This window comes from Scyliorhinus canicula, chromosome 20, assembly GCF_902713615.1.
Source record: "Scyliorhinus canicula chromosome 20, sScyCan1.1, whole genome shotgun sequence".
In the NCBI taxonomy this organism is placed as follows: Eukaryota; Metazoa; Chordata; class Chondrichthyes; order Carcharhiniformes; family Scyliorhinidae; genus Scyliorhinus; species Scyliorhinus canicula.
The window spans coordinates 72402788-72417297 of NC_052165.1; the positions used below are offsets into that span (position 1 = coordinate 72402788).

General features: G+C 49.5%; 1 protein-coding gene across 12 annotated transcripts in view; it reads right to left on the reverse strand.

The window, feature by feature from the left end:
• cntn1b (contactin 1b) overlaps positions 1–14510 on the reverse strand; it is a 903199-nt gene that overhangs the window by 290073 nt on the left and 598616 nt on the right. For all 12 annotated transcript variants that reach the window (XM_038780269.1, XM_038780265.1, XM_038780278.1 and 9 more), the window contains one exon: positions 3408–3566. In XM_038780269.1, the coding sequence (XP_038636197.1) occupies positions 3408–3566 (159 nt within the window). The remainder of the gene's footprint in view (positions 1–3407; positions 3567–14510) is intronic.

Here is a 14510-nt window from a genome sequence, read left to right on the forward strand (position 1 = left end):
GGTCTTCTTTATCCTTTGTGGGAAGGAAGTGGGATTTATCGATTTTCTGGTCATATAGCTTTGAGTCTTTCTAAGGTGTAAGGCATTTTGATGTTTAATGTATTTCTGGGATTCTGTAAGGACCTCCTTAGCTTCTTTTTAACATGTATTTTCTTAATACTTGTTGTGAGGTGGATCAATGCCCTGAACTCAGAACTGAGTAGTGGGAACATGGAGGGGCGAGGAGGACATCAGATGGAGATTTTTGGCCGAAGGTACCAACGCTGAGGCTCATATAGAACCGTTAAAAAAAATCAAGAATGGGCACGGATATACATACACACAGAATCTTTATGCTACATTGGCTGGTGGCTGCCCATTTATGAAATTAGACATCAGCAACGTTTATCTACAGCTGGAGCTCGATAAATCCTCATGGAAGTACGTCACGATCAATGCACACAAGTGTCTCTACGAGTACATCTGGCTACCTTCCAGAATATCCTCGGCGAGCACAGGATTTCGGTGCGTAATGGAAAATGTCCTGCATGGATTGCCGCGAGTTGCGGTTTACATGGATGACGAGCGAGGCACGGTGATCACGGACCAGGAGCATTAAGGGAACCTCAAAGTGGTCGTGCAGCGTTTTTCTGAGTGTGGGGTCCGCTGGCAGCACATGAAGTGTGTGTTTCACGCAAAAGAAGTCGTCCACTTGGGATACAGGGTAAACTGAGACAGCCTGCACCGGCCGCCGAGAAAGTGAGAGTCATTCAACTGGTTCCGCCCCACGAGACACCACAGAGCTACGCTCTTTTCTTGGATTGTCTCAATCCGCTTTGGGCGCAACATGGCCGTTAGATTGGGGCCTAGAAGTCGTATGGAAGAACTCGCTCAGTGAACCGAGCTCCCATGGATGAGCTCCTGCAAGTGGCTCTCAATAAGCACCTGGTGTGGTAACCATAAACGTCTGCTTAGTGGGTTAATAAAGGTTTTCCACACAAAGGGAAAATTATATCCATACTTTGTTTGATCTCATTGAGAAGAAAGCACGGGGTGAGGACCTTGGAAGGTAGCGAGATCCCCCGGTTAAGAGTCATGCAAAGGATATCACACTCCTTTCTCCGACACTTGTATACCACGGTCAAATTTCCCACTGGGAATTACTGCCCAAGCTCACAAGGGAGGCGGTGATTGCGACAAAAGAAACTTGGGTAGACCATTCAGCCCCTCAAGCTTGATACCACCATTCAGTTAGACCATAGCTGATCTGCACCTTGGCTCCGTTATTCCATTCCTGGTACAGATCCCGTGATATCCTTGACTAACCAAAAAAATCAATCTCAGTTTTGAAAATTTCAATTGACTGACTGGCTACAGTCTTTCTATGGAGAGAGAGCTCCCAATTTTTGTTACTCTTTACATGGAAAAGTGCTTCTTGATTTCACTTCTGAAAGGTCTGCTGCCCATTTTATGATTGTTCCTCTTCGCTCCTGACTCCCTCACCAAAGGAAATTGCTTCTGTATTCTCGGAACTTCAAGAGTTGGGACTCAATGAATAAAGGAGTGCATGCTGGTTGGCACGCAGAAAGGGCATTAGTGAGTTGGATCCATTGAATCGAATAGAATTGAACCTTGTTTTTCTTCATGTTGATGATTTGTGAATTCTGGGATGACACTTTTACCTCTGCACACCTCAATGGGACATTGCGATTCCTGTACATGTGAGGAATGCGTCAGATTATAAAGGTTCTGCTCGGCCCTGTGAATCATCCATCCATTGAACAAGGAAATGGGATGATACACAAAACAAGATAACCAAAATAATGGAGTGGTTCTGGTGGTGGACAAACAGCTTAGAGGTCGCATGTTCACATCCCATTGTGACTAGAGGTGCAACACAATCAAATGGGTCTGGCATGAGGAAACGGATGTAAAAGCTCAATTGTTTCACTTATTTTAATGTCCTTCTGAAGGGTATCAGCAATCGCTCCATAACACAATCTGAATGAGGGCGGCTTGAAGCCAAAGGGAAGGCAACATCACAATTTGCAATAAGCAAGACTTTGCCAATAGTGCCCCCACTCTGAGAACACATGACTCTTGAAGCAGCGGTGGTTTTCTCCAGAACTGCTTGGGAGACTTGTGCTAAACTCTTTCAATGCTGCAGCATCCCAATTAAAATGGGACCCCTTGAGAAGGAAGCTCCTTTGCCACACAAACCTGCCCCAATCTTAAAAGACAGCTAATTCATCAGCTGCAGCTTGCGTTACTCTGGCACCCTGCCCATTGTCTTGGGAGGTACTTGGTGTGTGGTTAAGTCAATGCACCCCATAGATAAGCATGTTTTGCAGTCATCATATTGTGCGAGACATGTCTACCTTCTCTATTGTCCTTCAGTCAGTGTACATGGCCCATGTGGAAGGTTGAAGGGAAAGCAAGTGAAGGCATGCAAAACTCCCCCACAACACTCCACACAAACTCCAGCTCAAATATATGTTTTTGTACAAGCTGCTTTGAATGATTGCAATGCAGCTTGCAAGTTGGGTGGGTATTGATGGCTTGAATTCACTTAAAATTAAGAGTGAGCAATCTTTGCTCCATATGATGAACATTACAGTCCTGTAAGTATTCACTCTGTGGCCTCACTTTGCTCTCGCTAGTCACAGGGAAACCTTCTGGGGGAAATATATGCTTATGGCAGCTACCAATCTGTTAACGAAAACAGTGAAGGCAGGAAGTAGCTGATGCATATCAACTATGGTTCAGTTCCTGATCAATCCTGCTTTGGATAACCCCAGCCTGGACTGAGCAAACATTACAATTGAACTCTTTATCCCTATGTTAGGTTCGATTCCCGTAACAGCCTCCCCGAACAGGCGCCGGAATGTGGCGACTAGGGGCTTTTCACAGTAACTTCATTTGAAGCCTACTCGTGACAATAAGCGATTTTCATTTCATTTCATTTCAATGAAGTTACTCTGAAAAGCCCCTAGTCGCCGCATTCCGGCGCCTTTCGGGGAAGCTGGTACGGGAATTGAACCCGCGCTGCTGGCTTTGTTCTGCATTACAAGCCAGCTGTTTAGCCCACTGTGCTAAATCAGTCCCAGAGGAACGAATGCTTAGACTGGAAGGAAAAGAGCAGGAGATGCATTGGGAAGGACCACATCAAAAATACTACTTTGGTGAACTGGTTCTCAACACCTTCTGGTGGAACAGTGGTTAGTTGGGGTTACAGGGATAGGCCCAGGCAGTTTGCTCTTTCGGAGGGTGGGAGCAGACTCAATGGGCTAAATGGCCTCCTTCTGCACTGTAGGGATTCTATGAACCTTGGCACATACAATATGACTAATGGAAGAAACAGAGGTCAGTACAATTACCATGTTTTTGTTGTTCAACGAAGCCCCTTTTAACAGTGGGTAATGACTGACCTGTTTTGGCCTCTTTCCATTCATCCAAATCAAAAATCTTCTGCCGAATGGTATACTTGGAGATTGGGCTGTGATTGTCTGTACCTCGACTCCAGGACAGTGTCACAAACGTGTCTCCGGTGTTTTCAACTCTTACCCCTCCAGGAGGTCCCGGTGGACCTGGAAAAACGACAAATGAAGTTTGGGTTACGCAAAGCACGGAGCAAACATTGCAGTTTTCAGTGAAAGCAATACCGTCAATAAATATTCTTCTCACCAATTAATAAAGACCAACGACAGCTCATAATAAGGGTCACTCGAGAACAAAATTAAACCCAAAACACTCTAAAAATGTGAGAATGATTTCTGTTCATCCTCCATGATGCAGGTTAATTTTAAGAAATTCTGACTGAGATATTTGATGTATGGTAAGCTGATTGTTATAACCTGTCTGTTTACCACTGGCTGGGGACTAAGGAAATCCCACAGTCCTTTGGGTGTATGAGCTTCCCCAATGAAGGGGACGGAGAAATCATTAGCAGATTCCCTTCCTAAATAAAGCTGGCCAGTTTGGAACTGGCTAGAGGAGAGTGAGCAGCAAGGGAGTTGCTGCTGTTGTTGTATATATATATATATGTTCTGGTAAATAAATGTTATTTCTTTCTATCCTTCAACTTGTGCTGGATTCTTCGTGACCCTCACAAAGCTGGCGATGAGGGTTAAAGTGAATAGCTGTCTACACTGCTTAAGCCACCTCCCTGGATTTTTGTTGGATACAGGGTGGAAGTTATTTTCTATTACACCCTGCCTCTGTATGGACGTTTGGATGTTTCTGACGCAGCACTGGAAATCTGGAACCAGTACGCACAACGGATGCATTACTATTTCCGGGCAAACAACATCACCGAAAATGAGCGCCAGGTGGTCATATTGCTCACCGCCTGCGGCCCGCGTACGTTTGGGGTGATTAGGAGCCTTAGGTACCCAGCTGCACCAGACACCAAAATTTTTGATGAACCTGTGAACTTAGTGCACCAACATTTTAACCCAACCCCGTCCATGATAATACCACTCAGAGGACCCCAGGAGAATCCCTTTCTGACTTTCTATCCAGACTCCGCAGGATTGCGGAGTACTGTGATTATGGTGAGACCTTGTCAGAAATGTTACGCGACCATTTGGCTTGTGGTATTAACAATGCGGCCACCCAGAGAAAGTTGTTAGCTGAGTCAACATTGACTTTTCAACAAGCCATTCAAATAGTATTGTCCCGAGAGAGCGCAGAACGGGGAGTGCAGGAGCTACAGGGAATGGAGGTGTATGCCTTGGGACGCAACCCCTTCTGTCCGAAAGCGTCCCCCGAACCCCTGCGATACCTTGGGCGATGCGATCCGGATCGACGCCAGTGGCCGTCGGACATTCCTCCCCGAAGGGAGCCTTCTCTAGAACCAATGGATGAGGAAATATGTCCGTGTCAGACTTGTGGGCGCCGACCCTGTCACGGACGTCGGTCCTGGAGGCGCCAGAGGCGCCGTTGTTCCGACAGAAACTGGGGCCAGCCCAGGGACTGTACCTTCCATTTGGATGAACCTGCGGCGACTACTCCCGAGGTCATGGAGACGGAGGATGACTGCCTGCAGCTGCATTGTGTGGCAACTCCCCGTGTCGCCCCCATTAAGGTGACAGTACGGGTCAATGGTCACCCGCTTGAGATGGAGTTGGACACTGGCGCAGCGGTCTCCGTGATCGCCCAGAGGACATTCGAGCGCATCAAGCAGGGTATACAGAACCTTACATTAACCGACACACAGGCCAGGCTGGCTACCTACACGGGGGAACCATTGGACATTGCAGGAATTACGGTGACCACTGATGTTTATGGACGCCAAGAGGGGCGTTTCCCACTTATTGTGGTATGCGGCCACGGGACCAGCCTGTTGGGTCGGGACTGGTTGCGCCATTTATAGCTGCAGAGAAAGAGCATCCTCCAAACAGTTTCTGGAGGGTTGACTGAGGTGCTAGGATGCTACTCAGATGTATTCCAGCCCGGTTTGGGGAAAATAAAAGAGGCCGTAGCCCATATCCAAGTCGAACCAGGAGCCACGCCGCGCTATTTCCGGGTGCGCCCGGTGCCTTACGCCTTGCTCAAGAAGGTAGAAGGGGAGCTCACTCATTTGGAGACTTTGGGTATTATCAGGCCCGTCCGATTCGCTGACTGGGCAGCACCAATTGTACCTGTAATCAAGCCAGATGCCATAGTTTGCTTGTGCGGCAACTATAAACTTACAGTGAATACGGCTTCCCGGCTCGACCGATATCGAATGCCTTGTATAAAGGATATCTACGCGAAGCTTGCAGGCGGACTCTCATTCACAAAATTAGATATGAGTCACGCCTACCTACAGTTGGAGCTGGACCCTGCCTCCCGGCCATATGTAACGATTAATACACACCGGGGCCTGTATAAATATACATAGTTGGCCTTTGGGGTATCCTCTGCCTGCGCTATTTTTCAACGCGTCATGGAGGGCATTTTGAGAGGTTTACTGTGTGTCGCTGACTACTTAGACGACGTTTTGATTACAGGGACGTTCGAGAGGAACATTTGGAAAATTTGGAGGCTGTCCTGAGACGCTTTTCAGAGGCTGGAGTCCGTTTACGGCAACTTTCAGGTGAAGGAAGTAGTCTACCTGGGTTATCAGGTGAACCGCAAAGGTTTGCACCCCGTCGCAGAGACGGTCCGCGCAATTCAACAGGCCCCGCCCCGACTGACACTTAGCATCTTTGTTCTTTTCGGCCTCGTCGCACTTTCTTTAAAAAAGAACACCTGGGTTTGGGGTCAGCCTCAAGGAACCGCTTTCCAGCAGATAAAACAACAATTGTCGTCGTCTGGGTTACTAAACCACTATAATCCTGGAAAGCCTTTGTTCATCACATGTGATGCATCCCCATATGGTATTGGGGCCGTCCTGTCCCACAAGATGGAGAACGGGGCCGAGCGGCCGATAGCTTTCGCCACCCGCACATTGACTGCAGTGGAAAAGAAGTACGTGCAGATCGAGGAGGAGGGCTTGGCGGTGGTCTTTGCTGTGAAACGCTTCCACCAGTATGTGTATGGCTGCCACTTCACTATTGTGACTGATCATAAGCCTCTGCTGGGACTTTTCCGAGAGGATAAGCCAATACTGCCCATTGCTTCCGCACGGATCCAGCGCTGGGCTTTGTTGCTCGCTGTCTATGAGTATTCTCTGGAGCACAAACCTGGAACCCAGATAGCGAATGCCGACGCATTGAGCCGATTGCCTTTATCGATCGGCCCCATGTCGACCTCTACGACCGGTGAGGTGGTTGCAACCCTAAATTTTATGGACACCTTGCCTTTCATGGCATCACAGATCTGTGAGTGGACCCAGACGGGGCCAGTCCTGTCAAAGGTTCGGCACATAGTCCTGTATGGTGGGCAGCATAGGCAGCTCCCAGGCGAGTTGCAGGCATTTTCCTCCAAGCTGTCAGAATTTAGCATGGAAGACGGTATCCTCTTGTGGGGGACGCGTGTTATTGTCCCGGAAAAAGGACAGGAGCTGATACTAAGAGACTTGTACAATGGGCATCCAGGTGCGACCAAAATGAAAATGTTGGCCCGGAATTATGTCTGGTGGCCAGGCCTCGACACCGACATTGAGAAGGTGGCCCAAAACTGCTCCACTTGCCAGGAGCATCAGAAGCTTCCGCCAGCTGTGCCCCTACATCACTGGGAATGGCCAGGGAGGCCTTGGGAGCGCTTGCATGCGGATTTCGCTGGCTCTTTTCAAGGATCCATGTTCCTTCTATTAATCGATGTCCAGTCTAAATGGTTAGAGGTGCATTTGATGGTAGGCACAAAGTCCTACGTAACAATCGAGAAGATGCGTTTGTCTTTCAGTACGCATTGCCTCCCCGAGGTGCTGCTCACGTCCAACGGCACTCAGTTCACAAGTGAGGAGTTTGCGAGGTTCATGAAGATGAACGGCATACGCCATATCCGCACCGCCCCATAGCACCCGGCTTCCAATGGGTTGGCAGAGCGCTCAAAGCAGACATTCAAACAGGGCCTAAAGAAGCAGTCTTCCGGGTCGATGGACACGAGACTGGCTCGTTTTTTGTTTTCATATAGGACCACCCCACATCCGGTGACTGGGCTAGCTCCCACAGGACTCCTCATGGGCCAGAGACTTCGCACTTGCCTTAGCATGGTTTTCCCGGACATTGGCACAAAAGTACGCCACACACAAGAATCACGTAACAGCCACCCCGAACAGGCGCCGGAATGTGGCGACTAGGGGCTTTTCACAGTAACTTCATTGAAGCCTACTCGTGACAATAAGCGATTTTCATTTCAGAACGTCAGGGATATGGTTTTTCCCGGCATCGGCCAATTTGCAGTTTGCGCTTGGTGATCCAGTGTTCGTTCGGAATTTTGCTCGTGGTGCCCAGTGGGTCCCTGGCATAATCTTTCACCAAACGGGCCTTATCTCTTACCAGGTGCAAGCCCAGAGTCGTCTGCAGCGCAAGCATGCAGACCACGTTCGGTCGGAAAGACCATCCTTTCCAAAGGTTCCCCACCCCCGGAGCTCATTTCAGACACAGTGGAAAGTATTCTTCACAATCTTCCTCTGGTGCCGCACTCAAAGACTGTGCAGGTCGTTGCAGGACCGCGTGGAGATAGACGGCGAGGTGACAGAGGCAGCGGACTCCGACTCCGAAATGGGACAAAGGATGCCTCAGAGGGGGAATCCTCGGGCCCACAGGCTGTGAATGTACAACCGTTACGCCGTTAATCACGGAAGCACCGTTCTCCGTCTCGTTACATGCCGCCCGCCTCGTGCAAATGGTGTCCGGCCTGCGACAAAAACGAGTCCGACACCCTCCTTCTCCAGGGTCTTCGGTGGATTCCTTGGACTTTGGAGGGCAGGGATATTATAACCTGCCTGCTTACCATTGGCTGGGGAATAATGGCAATCCCACAATCCTTTGGGAGTATAAACTTTCCCAATGAGGGGGGACGGAGAAATCGTTAGCAGATTCCCTGGATAAATAAAGCTGGCCAGTGTGGAACCGGCTAGAGGAGAGTGAGCAGCAAGGGAGTTGCTGCTGCTGTTGTATATATATGTCATTGTAAATAAATGTTATTTCTTTCTATCCTTCAACTCGTGCTGGATTATTCGTGGCCCTCACAAAACTGATTCAAACCAGGGTTAATAAGTTGTCAGAACTGACAAACACAGTCAAATTCGGCGTGGAGCAAATAATTGAAACTCTCGTTATTGCACAGACTGAATGAAGAGTTCTAACTCTGATAAAAAAAACATCCCTTTATGCAGGTTTCAACCTGCTTTACAGAAAAAGTGGATATCAGCTAGGAAAGAAGAAGGAAAAGTTAAGAAAGGTGGCTCAAGGCAGGTTTAAAGAGGCATGCAGAGGAGAGGCAAAGAAGTAAAGAGCTTTATTAAGGTGAGGGCTCCACCCTTAATGACAGAATGATGGAGATGAGAGAATCAAAGAGCTATGGTATATGCTGAGACATAGGGATGGAGGAGATTTCATCAAAGCCCCAAAAAGATTTCAACTCCATGCTATTACCCGACTTGACTTGACTTGACAGTGCAGTATCCAGGTAGTTCTCCCACATCTAAAAGGACGAATAAACTCTGAACACACCTATGAATGAAGCAGTGTTAAGTGTTACCTGCCCATAATGGCCCAATCTCAAAAATTAGGGTTTTATCTTTTTTTAGTTAGTACAGCGCAGTCACAATGGGCACGGTTTCTTAGTGTCATATGTGGCGAGTTTGCTGGAGGTTCTTAGTCACTTTACTGGGCCCTGGGGAGTTTCTCACAAGTTTAGCCCATGCCTAGAATTATTTTTATTACTGGAGAGCTTTATTTTATTACCAGTCAGGCCAGTTCCTCAGAAATGGTGCCACGATCTCTAAGTGAGCTTCTGGGTCCCCCACACCCCCCACCCATCGGCAATGTCACCCCCATACATATGGGCATTCCCCCACCCCACCCCTAAGTGAGGACACCCTGCTATGTGGTCCCAGAGTGCCCCCTCTTCAGGCAGCCCCACGCACCATTACAGCCCTCCCCCTTTCCAGTACCACCTCCCATCAACCCCCCCAGCCTCCCATAGGCCCCTTCTTATCAGCCCTTTACCCCCTCCTCCTATGTAACCCCCCTCCTCCCTCCTTTCATGGGCATGCTTGGCAGTGCCACCCTGGCATCCGGAAACCCTTGCCCTACCACACTGGCAGTGCCCCTGACAGCTTGGGGTAGTGCCACTCAGGCACCTTGGCAGGGCAGGGTGGCAGTACCAAGGTGCCCACGATCCAGGGGCTGGTTTTGCACAGGGCTAAATCGCTGGCTTTGAAAGCAGACCAAGGCAGGCCAGCAGCACGGTTCAATTCCCGTAACAGCCTCCCCGAACAGGCGCCGGAACGTGGCGACTAGGGGCTTTTCACAGTAACTTAATTTGAAGCCTACTTGTGACAATAAGCAATTTTCATTTTCATTTCATTTCTGGCAGAGGGCCAGGGGACCACCGTGAATACCCTGGGGCCTCTAACGGCCCCTCCCCGTGTGCCGTTCTGCCTGGTGCACGTATGTGTGGATCGGTACTGAATGGCGCCTGGCAGAGGCTTCCCTGGGGAGGTCATTAGATGCCAGGAAGCCAGTAGGTCCTGGGTGATAGGCCTTAGTAGCCATGATGTGGAGATGCCGGCGTTGGTCAAGGGGCAGCACAGTAAGAAGTCCTAAAACACAAGGCCGCCTTGCAGAATGCTTACCCGGAGATCAGAGGCTGAATGCCCTTGACTGCTGAAGTGTTCCCCGACTGGAAGGGAACATCCCTGCCTGGTGATTGTTGCGCGATGTCCGTCCATTCGTTGTCGCAACGTCTGCATGGCCTCACCAATATAATCATTCAGAGGATTCAGCCTCTGATCTCCAGGTAAGCGTTCTCCAAGGTAGCCTTCAGGACGCGCGACAACGCAGAATCACCGAGCAGAAACCTATAGCCAAGTTCCGCACACATGAGTGCGAACTCAACCGGGACCTGGGATTCATGTCGCATTACATTCATCCCCCACCATCTGGCCTGGGCTTGCAAAATCCAACCAACTGTCCTGTCTTGAGACAATTCGCACCTCTTTAACCTGGAGTTACCCCTATCTCTGGATCTGTAAAGACTTGATTACCTGCAAATGCTCGCATTCTAAGCATTGTCTGGCATCTTTTGAATTTGTCTATATATATATATAGATGGAACCATCAATTCAGCGAACACATGTAGTTGGATCTGAACAGAGGCTTTAATACACTTACAATAGAGCCAGCCTATTCATCGTTGAACTTCAGGTGAAATGGCAGGCTGGTTCTAAGGCACTGATCTTTATACATCGGTCCCAGGGGGAGGAGTCCTGGGCGGAGCCAAGGGAGGAGCCCAGTACAAACTCTCGCGTACTCCCAGAGCGACTCCCCCTGGTGGTCGGATAGTGCAACTGCACGTACAATGGGTAGATAACGAACATATATACATGGAGTGATATTGGCAACCATATATAGTGTGAATCACATTCACCACATATATTTCTCGAACATAGCTCTTCATTCACCTGAGGAAGGAGCAGTGCTCCGAAAGCTAGTGTTTGAAACAAACCTGTTGGTCTTTAACCTGGTGTTGTAAGACTTCTTACCAGGCCTTAGTAGGTTTAAGACCTACTTAACCAACCGCAGCTTGGTCACACCCATTGTGGGCAGGATGTTGATCTCGCTGCCTGTAAGACCTGGGTAGGTCTCGCAAGGTGTACCGGCTGCCATGAACGGGTGGCTTCACCCGGCATCTACCAGCCACGTCATGTTCCAGTTCGAGTGCGACCTGGTCGGTAAATCTCACCCAATGGGTCAAATGGTTTCTACCAGTTCAGCCACGTGGGTCTCAGTAAAGTATAAAAATTGAAATTTTTCTGACACCAGATTGTCTTTCCCAGTGGAATTTTGATGAATTGGTGTGAGTGTAACATTTTCATTCAGGTCCAACTGAACTGTGAGACACAGTCAGCTCTTAGCTCTCTAGATTGTTTCGTTTTACAATTGCATTGTATTTGAAGAGCACAGTTTGAGGTACATAGTACTTTCATGAAAATAGGATTGTATAGAATTTACAGCATGGAAACAGGCCATTCAGCCCAACTAGTCTATGCTGGCTTGAATGTGTGCCTCTTCCCATTCCATCCACTACATCTCAGGTTTTCAACATAGCTTACTATTCCACTTTCTTGTGGGTATGGGCCAATTTTCCTTTGAAAGTGCCCAACCTATTTGCCTGCTCCAATTCCTGTGATATTGAGTTTCACATTCGAACCGCTCTCTGAGCAAAGAAAGCTCTCCTCCTTTCCCTATTGGTTTCCTGAATAATTATCTTTATGGCCTGGAATTTTGGATTTTCTCACAAGCGGAACGTTTCTTCCATATCCCCCCCTGTCCAACCCAGTTACAATTTATCAAATCACCCCCAAGTCTTTTTTCGAAAGAAAAAAGCAGCTGTAATCTCTCAGCTCTGGTACACGTTTGTGATCATTTTCATGTATTTTCTCCAGTGCTTTTCAACAGCAGCAAAGGAGCTTGGGTGCATATGTGCATGGATCATTGGAGGTGGCAGGACAGGTGGAGAAAGCAGTTCATAGTATTCTGGGTTTTATTAATAGGAGAATAGAGTATAAGAGCAAGGAGGTTATGCCAAACTTGTACCTGGGCAGAGTGCTCTTTTGGAGGGTTGGTGCAGACTCAATGGGCCGAATGGCCTCCTTCTGTACTGTAGGAATTCTATGATTCTATGATAGTGATTTGCTAAAGAAGCACATGTGATGTGTGAATACACTCCTTCACACAAAGGGGCAGCAGGGTAGCATGGTGGTTAGCATAAATGCTTCACAGCTCCAGGGTCCCAGGTTCGATTCCCGGCTGGGTCACTGTCTGTGTGGAGTCTGCACGTCCTCCCCCTGTGTGCGTGGGTTTCCTCCGGGTGCTCCGGTTTCCTCCCACAGTCCAAAGATGTGCGGGTTAGGTGGATTGGCCATGCTAAATTGCCCGTAGTGTCCTAAAAAGTAAGGTTAAGGGGGGGGTTGTTGGGTTATGGGTATAGGGTGGATACGTGGGTTTGAGTAGGGTGATCATGGCTCGACACAACATTGAGGGCCGAAGGGCCTGTTCTGTGCTGTACTGTTCTATGTTCTATGTTCTAAAGAATGGCTCGGGCCTGGAATGCACTGCGTGAATGTGTGGTGAAGCAGGTTCAGTTGAGGCATTCAAGAGGACATTAGATGATTACTTGAATAGAAACAACGCACAAGGGTAACTTGAAGATGCAGGGGAATGGTACTAAATCATGGGGCTGGATTCTCCGACGGCGGGATGCTCTGTTTTGCCGGCAGCCCGGGGGTTTCCCGACGGCATGGGAAACCCCATTGACCAGCCAGCGTAACGGAGCATCCCGCCGGCATGCTGAACCAGAAATTTGACGCGATGGGACGGAGAATCCAGCCCATGGGGTTCACTTGGAGAGATGGTGCAGACAAGATGGGCAAATGGCCTCCTTCTGAACCGTACCAACTCCATGACACTGTGATTCTTTTCCAAGCATGGCTAACAGAATGAACCAGTGCTCTACGTATGGTCTAAATAAAGTTCGATTCAGGCTGAACATAACTTGGCAACTTTCCAGTTCTTTCTCTCCAGAAATCAAGTCTAGTGCTTGATTTGATTTATGGCCTTGCTAACTTATGGTGCAACATTAAGTGATCAATATATTTGTGTTCTGAGAACCTTTTGTTCTCTACCCCACCTTGTCTTGCACCTTCCAAGCAATGAGCGCCCTCCCTATTCTTCCTACCAAAATGCACTACCTCAAATATGTCTGCAGGAAAATTTGTTTGCCAATTCTTTAAGAAGACACCTCCAACAGTGCCGCATTCCTCAGTGCCGCACTGAAGTGCCAGTCTTCACTTTCATGCTGAAACGCTGGAGTGGGACTTGAACCAACAACTTTCTGATCCAGAGGCAACTGAACCACAGTTGACACAAACATTCCAAAGCCAGGTAGAGATAGGTCTGAGGGATGTGGCGAGAAGATGGACACGTGATGTTGATTTTTTGAGGAATGGGCAGGTCTTTTGAGCCACATAACAGTTCACAATCACGTGCAAATGAGTGGAATTAGAATATAGGTCACAGTAACTCCTGAATGATGACATTAGATAAATAACAGGCCTAAATGGACCACCAAGAAGGTGGCTACTTTTAATAACCAATAAGTACATAAAGATACGGGGCAGAATCTCCCCTACCCGGCAGGGCGGAGGGTCCCGGCGCCGAGGAGTGGCGTGAACCACTCTGGCGTCGGGCCGCCCCAAAGGTGCGGAATCCTCCACACCTTCAAGTGGTTTGCGCCGCGCCGGCCGGCCGGCGGGAAGGGGCTTGGTGCCATGCCAACCGGCGCCGAAGGGCCTCCGCCAGCCGGCGCGAGTTGGCACATGCGCAGGAGCGCCAGCGTGTGCTGCCGTCATCCTAGAGCATGCGCAGGGGGGATCATCTCCGAGTCGGCCATGCCGGAAGATCACACCAGCCGACACGGAGGAATAGATTGTCCCCACGGCACAGGCCGGCCCGCGTGTCGGTGGGCCAGGCCACCGTGGGGGCAACTCCTGGGGCCAGATCTCCCTGCGCCCCCCCGAGCCCGCCCGCGCCGCCAGGTCCCGCCGGTAAGGACCTACTCTAATTTACGCCGGCGGGACCGGCAAAAAAAAAACGGGCGGCCACTCGGCCCATCGCGGGCCAGAGAATCGCCGGTGGGGTCGCTGCTAGCGGCTGCCGACCGGCGCGGCGTGATTCCCGCCCCCGCCAAATCTCCGGTGCCGGCGAATTCGGCAGCCGGCGGGGGCGGGAATCACGTCGCCCCCACGGCGATTCTCCGACCTGGCGGGGGGTCCACGGAATGTGAGGGCAAATTCCATCTCTCAGAGGATAGTGAATCTGTGGAATTCTTTACCACAGAGAGCTGTAGAGGCTGGGTCATTAAGTATGACGAAA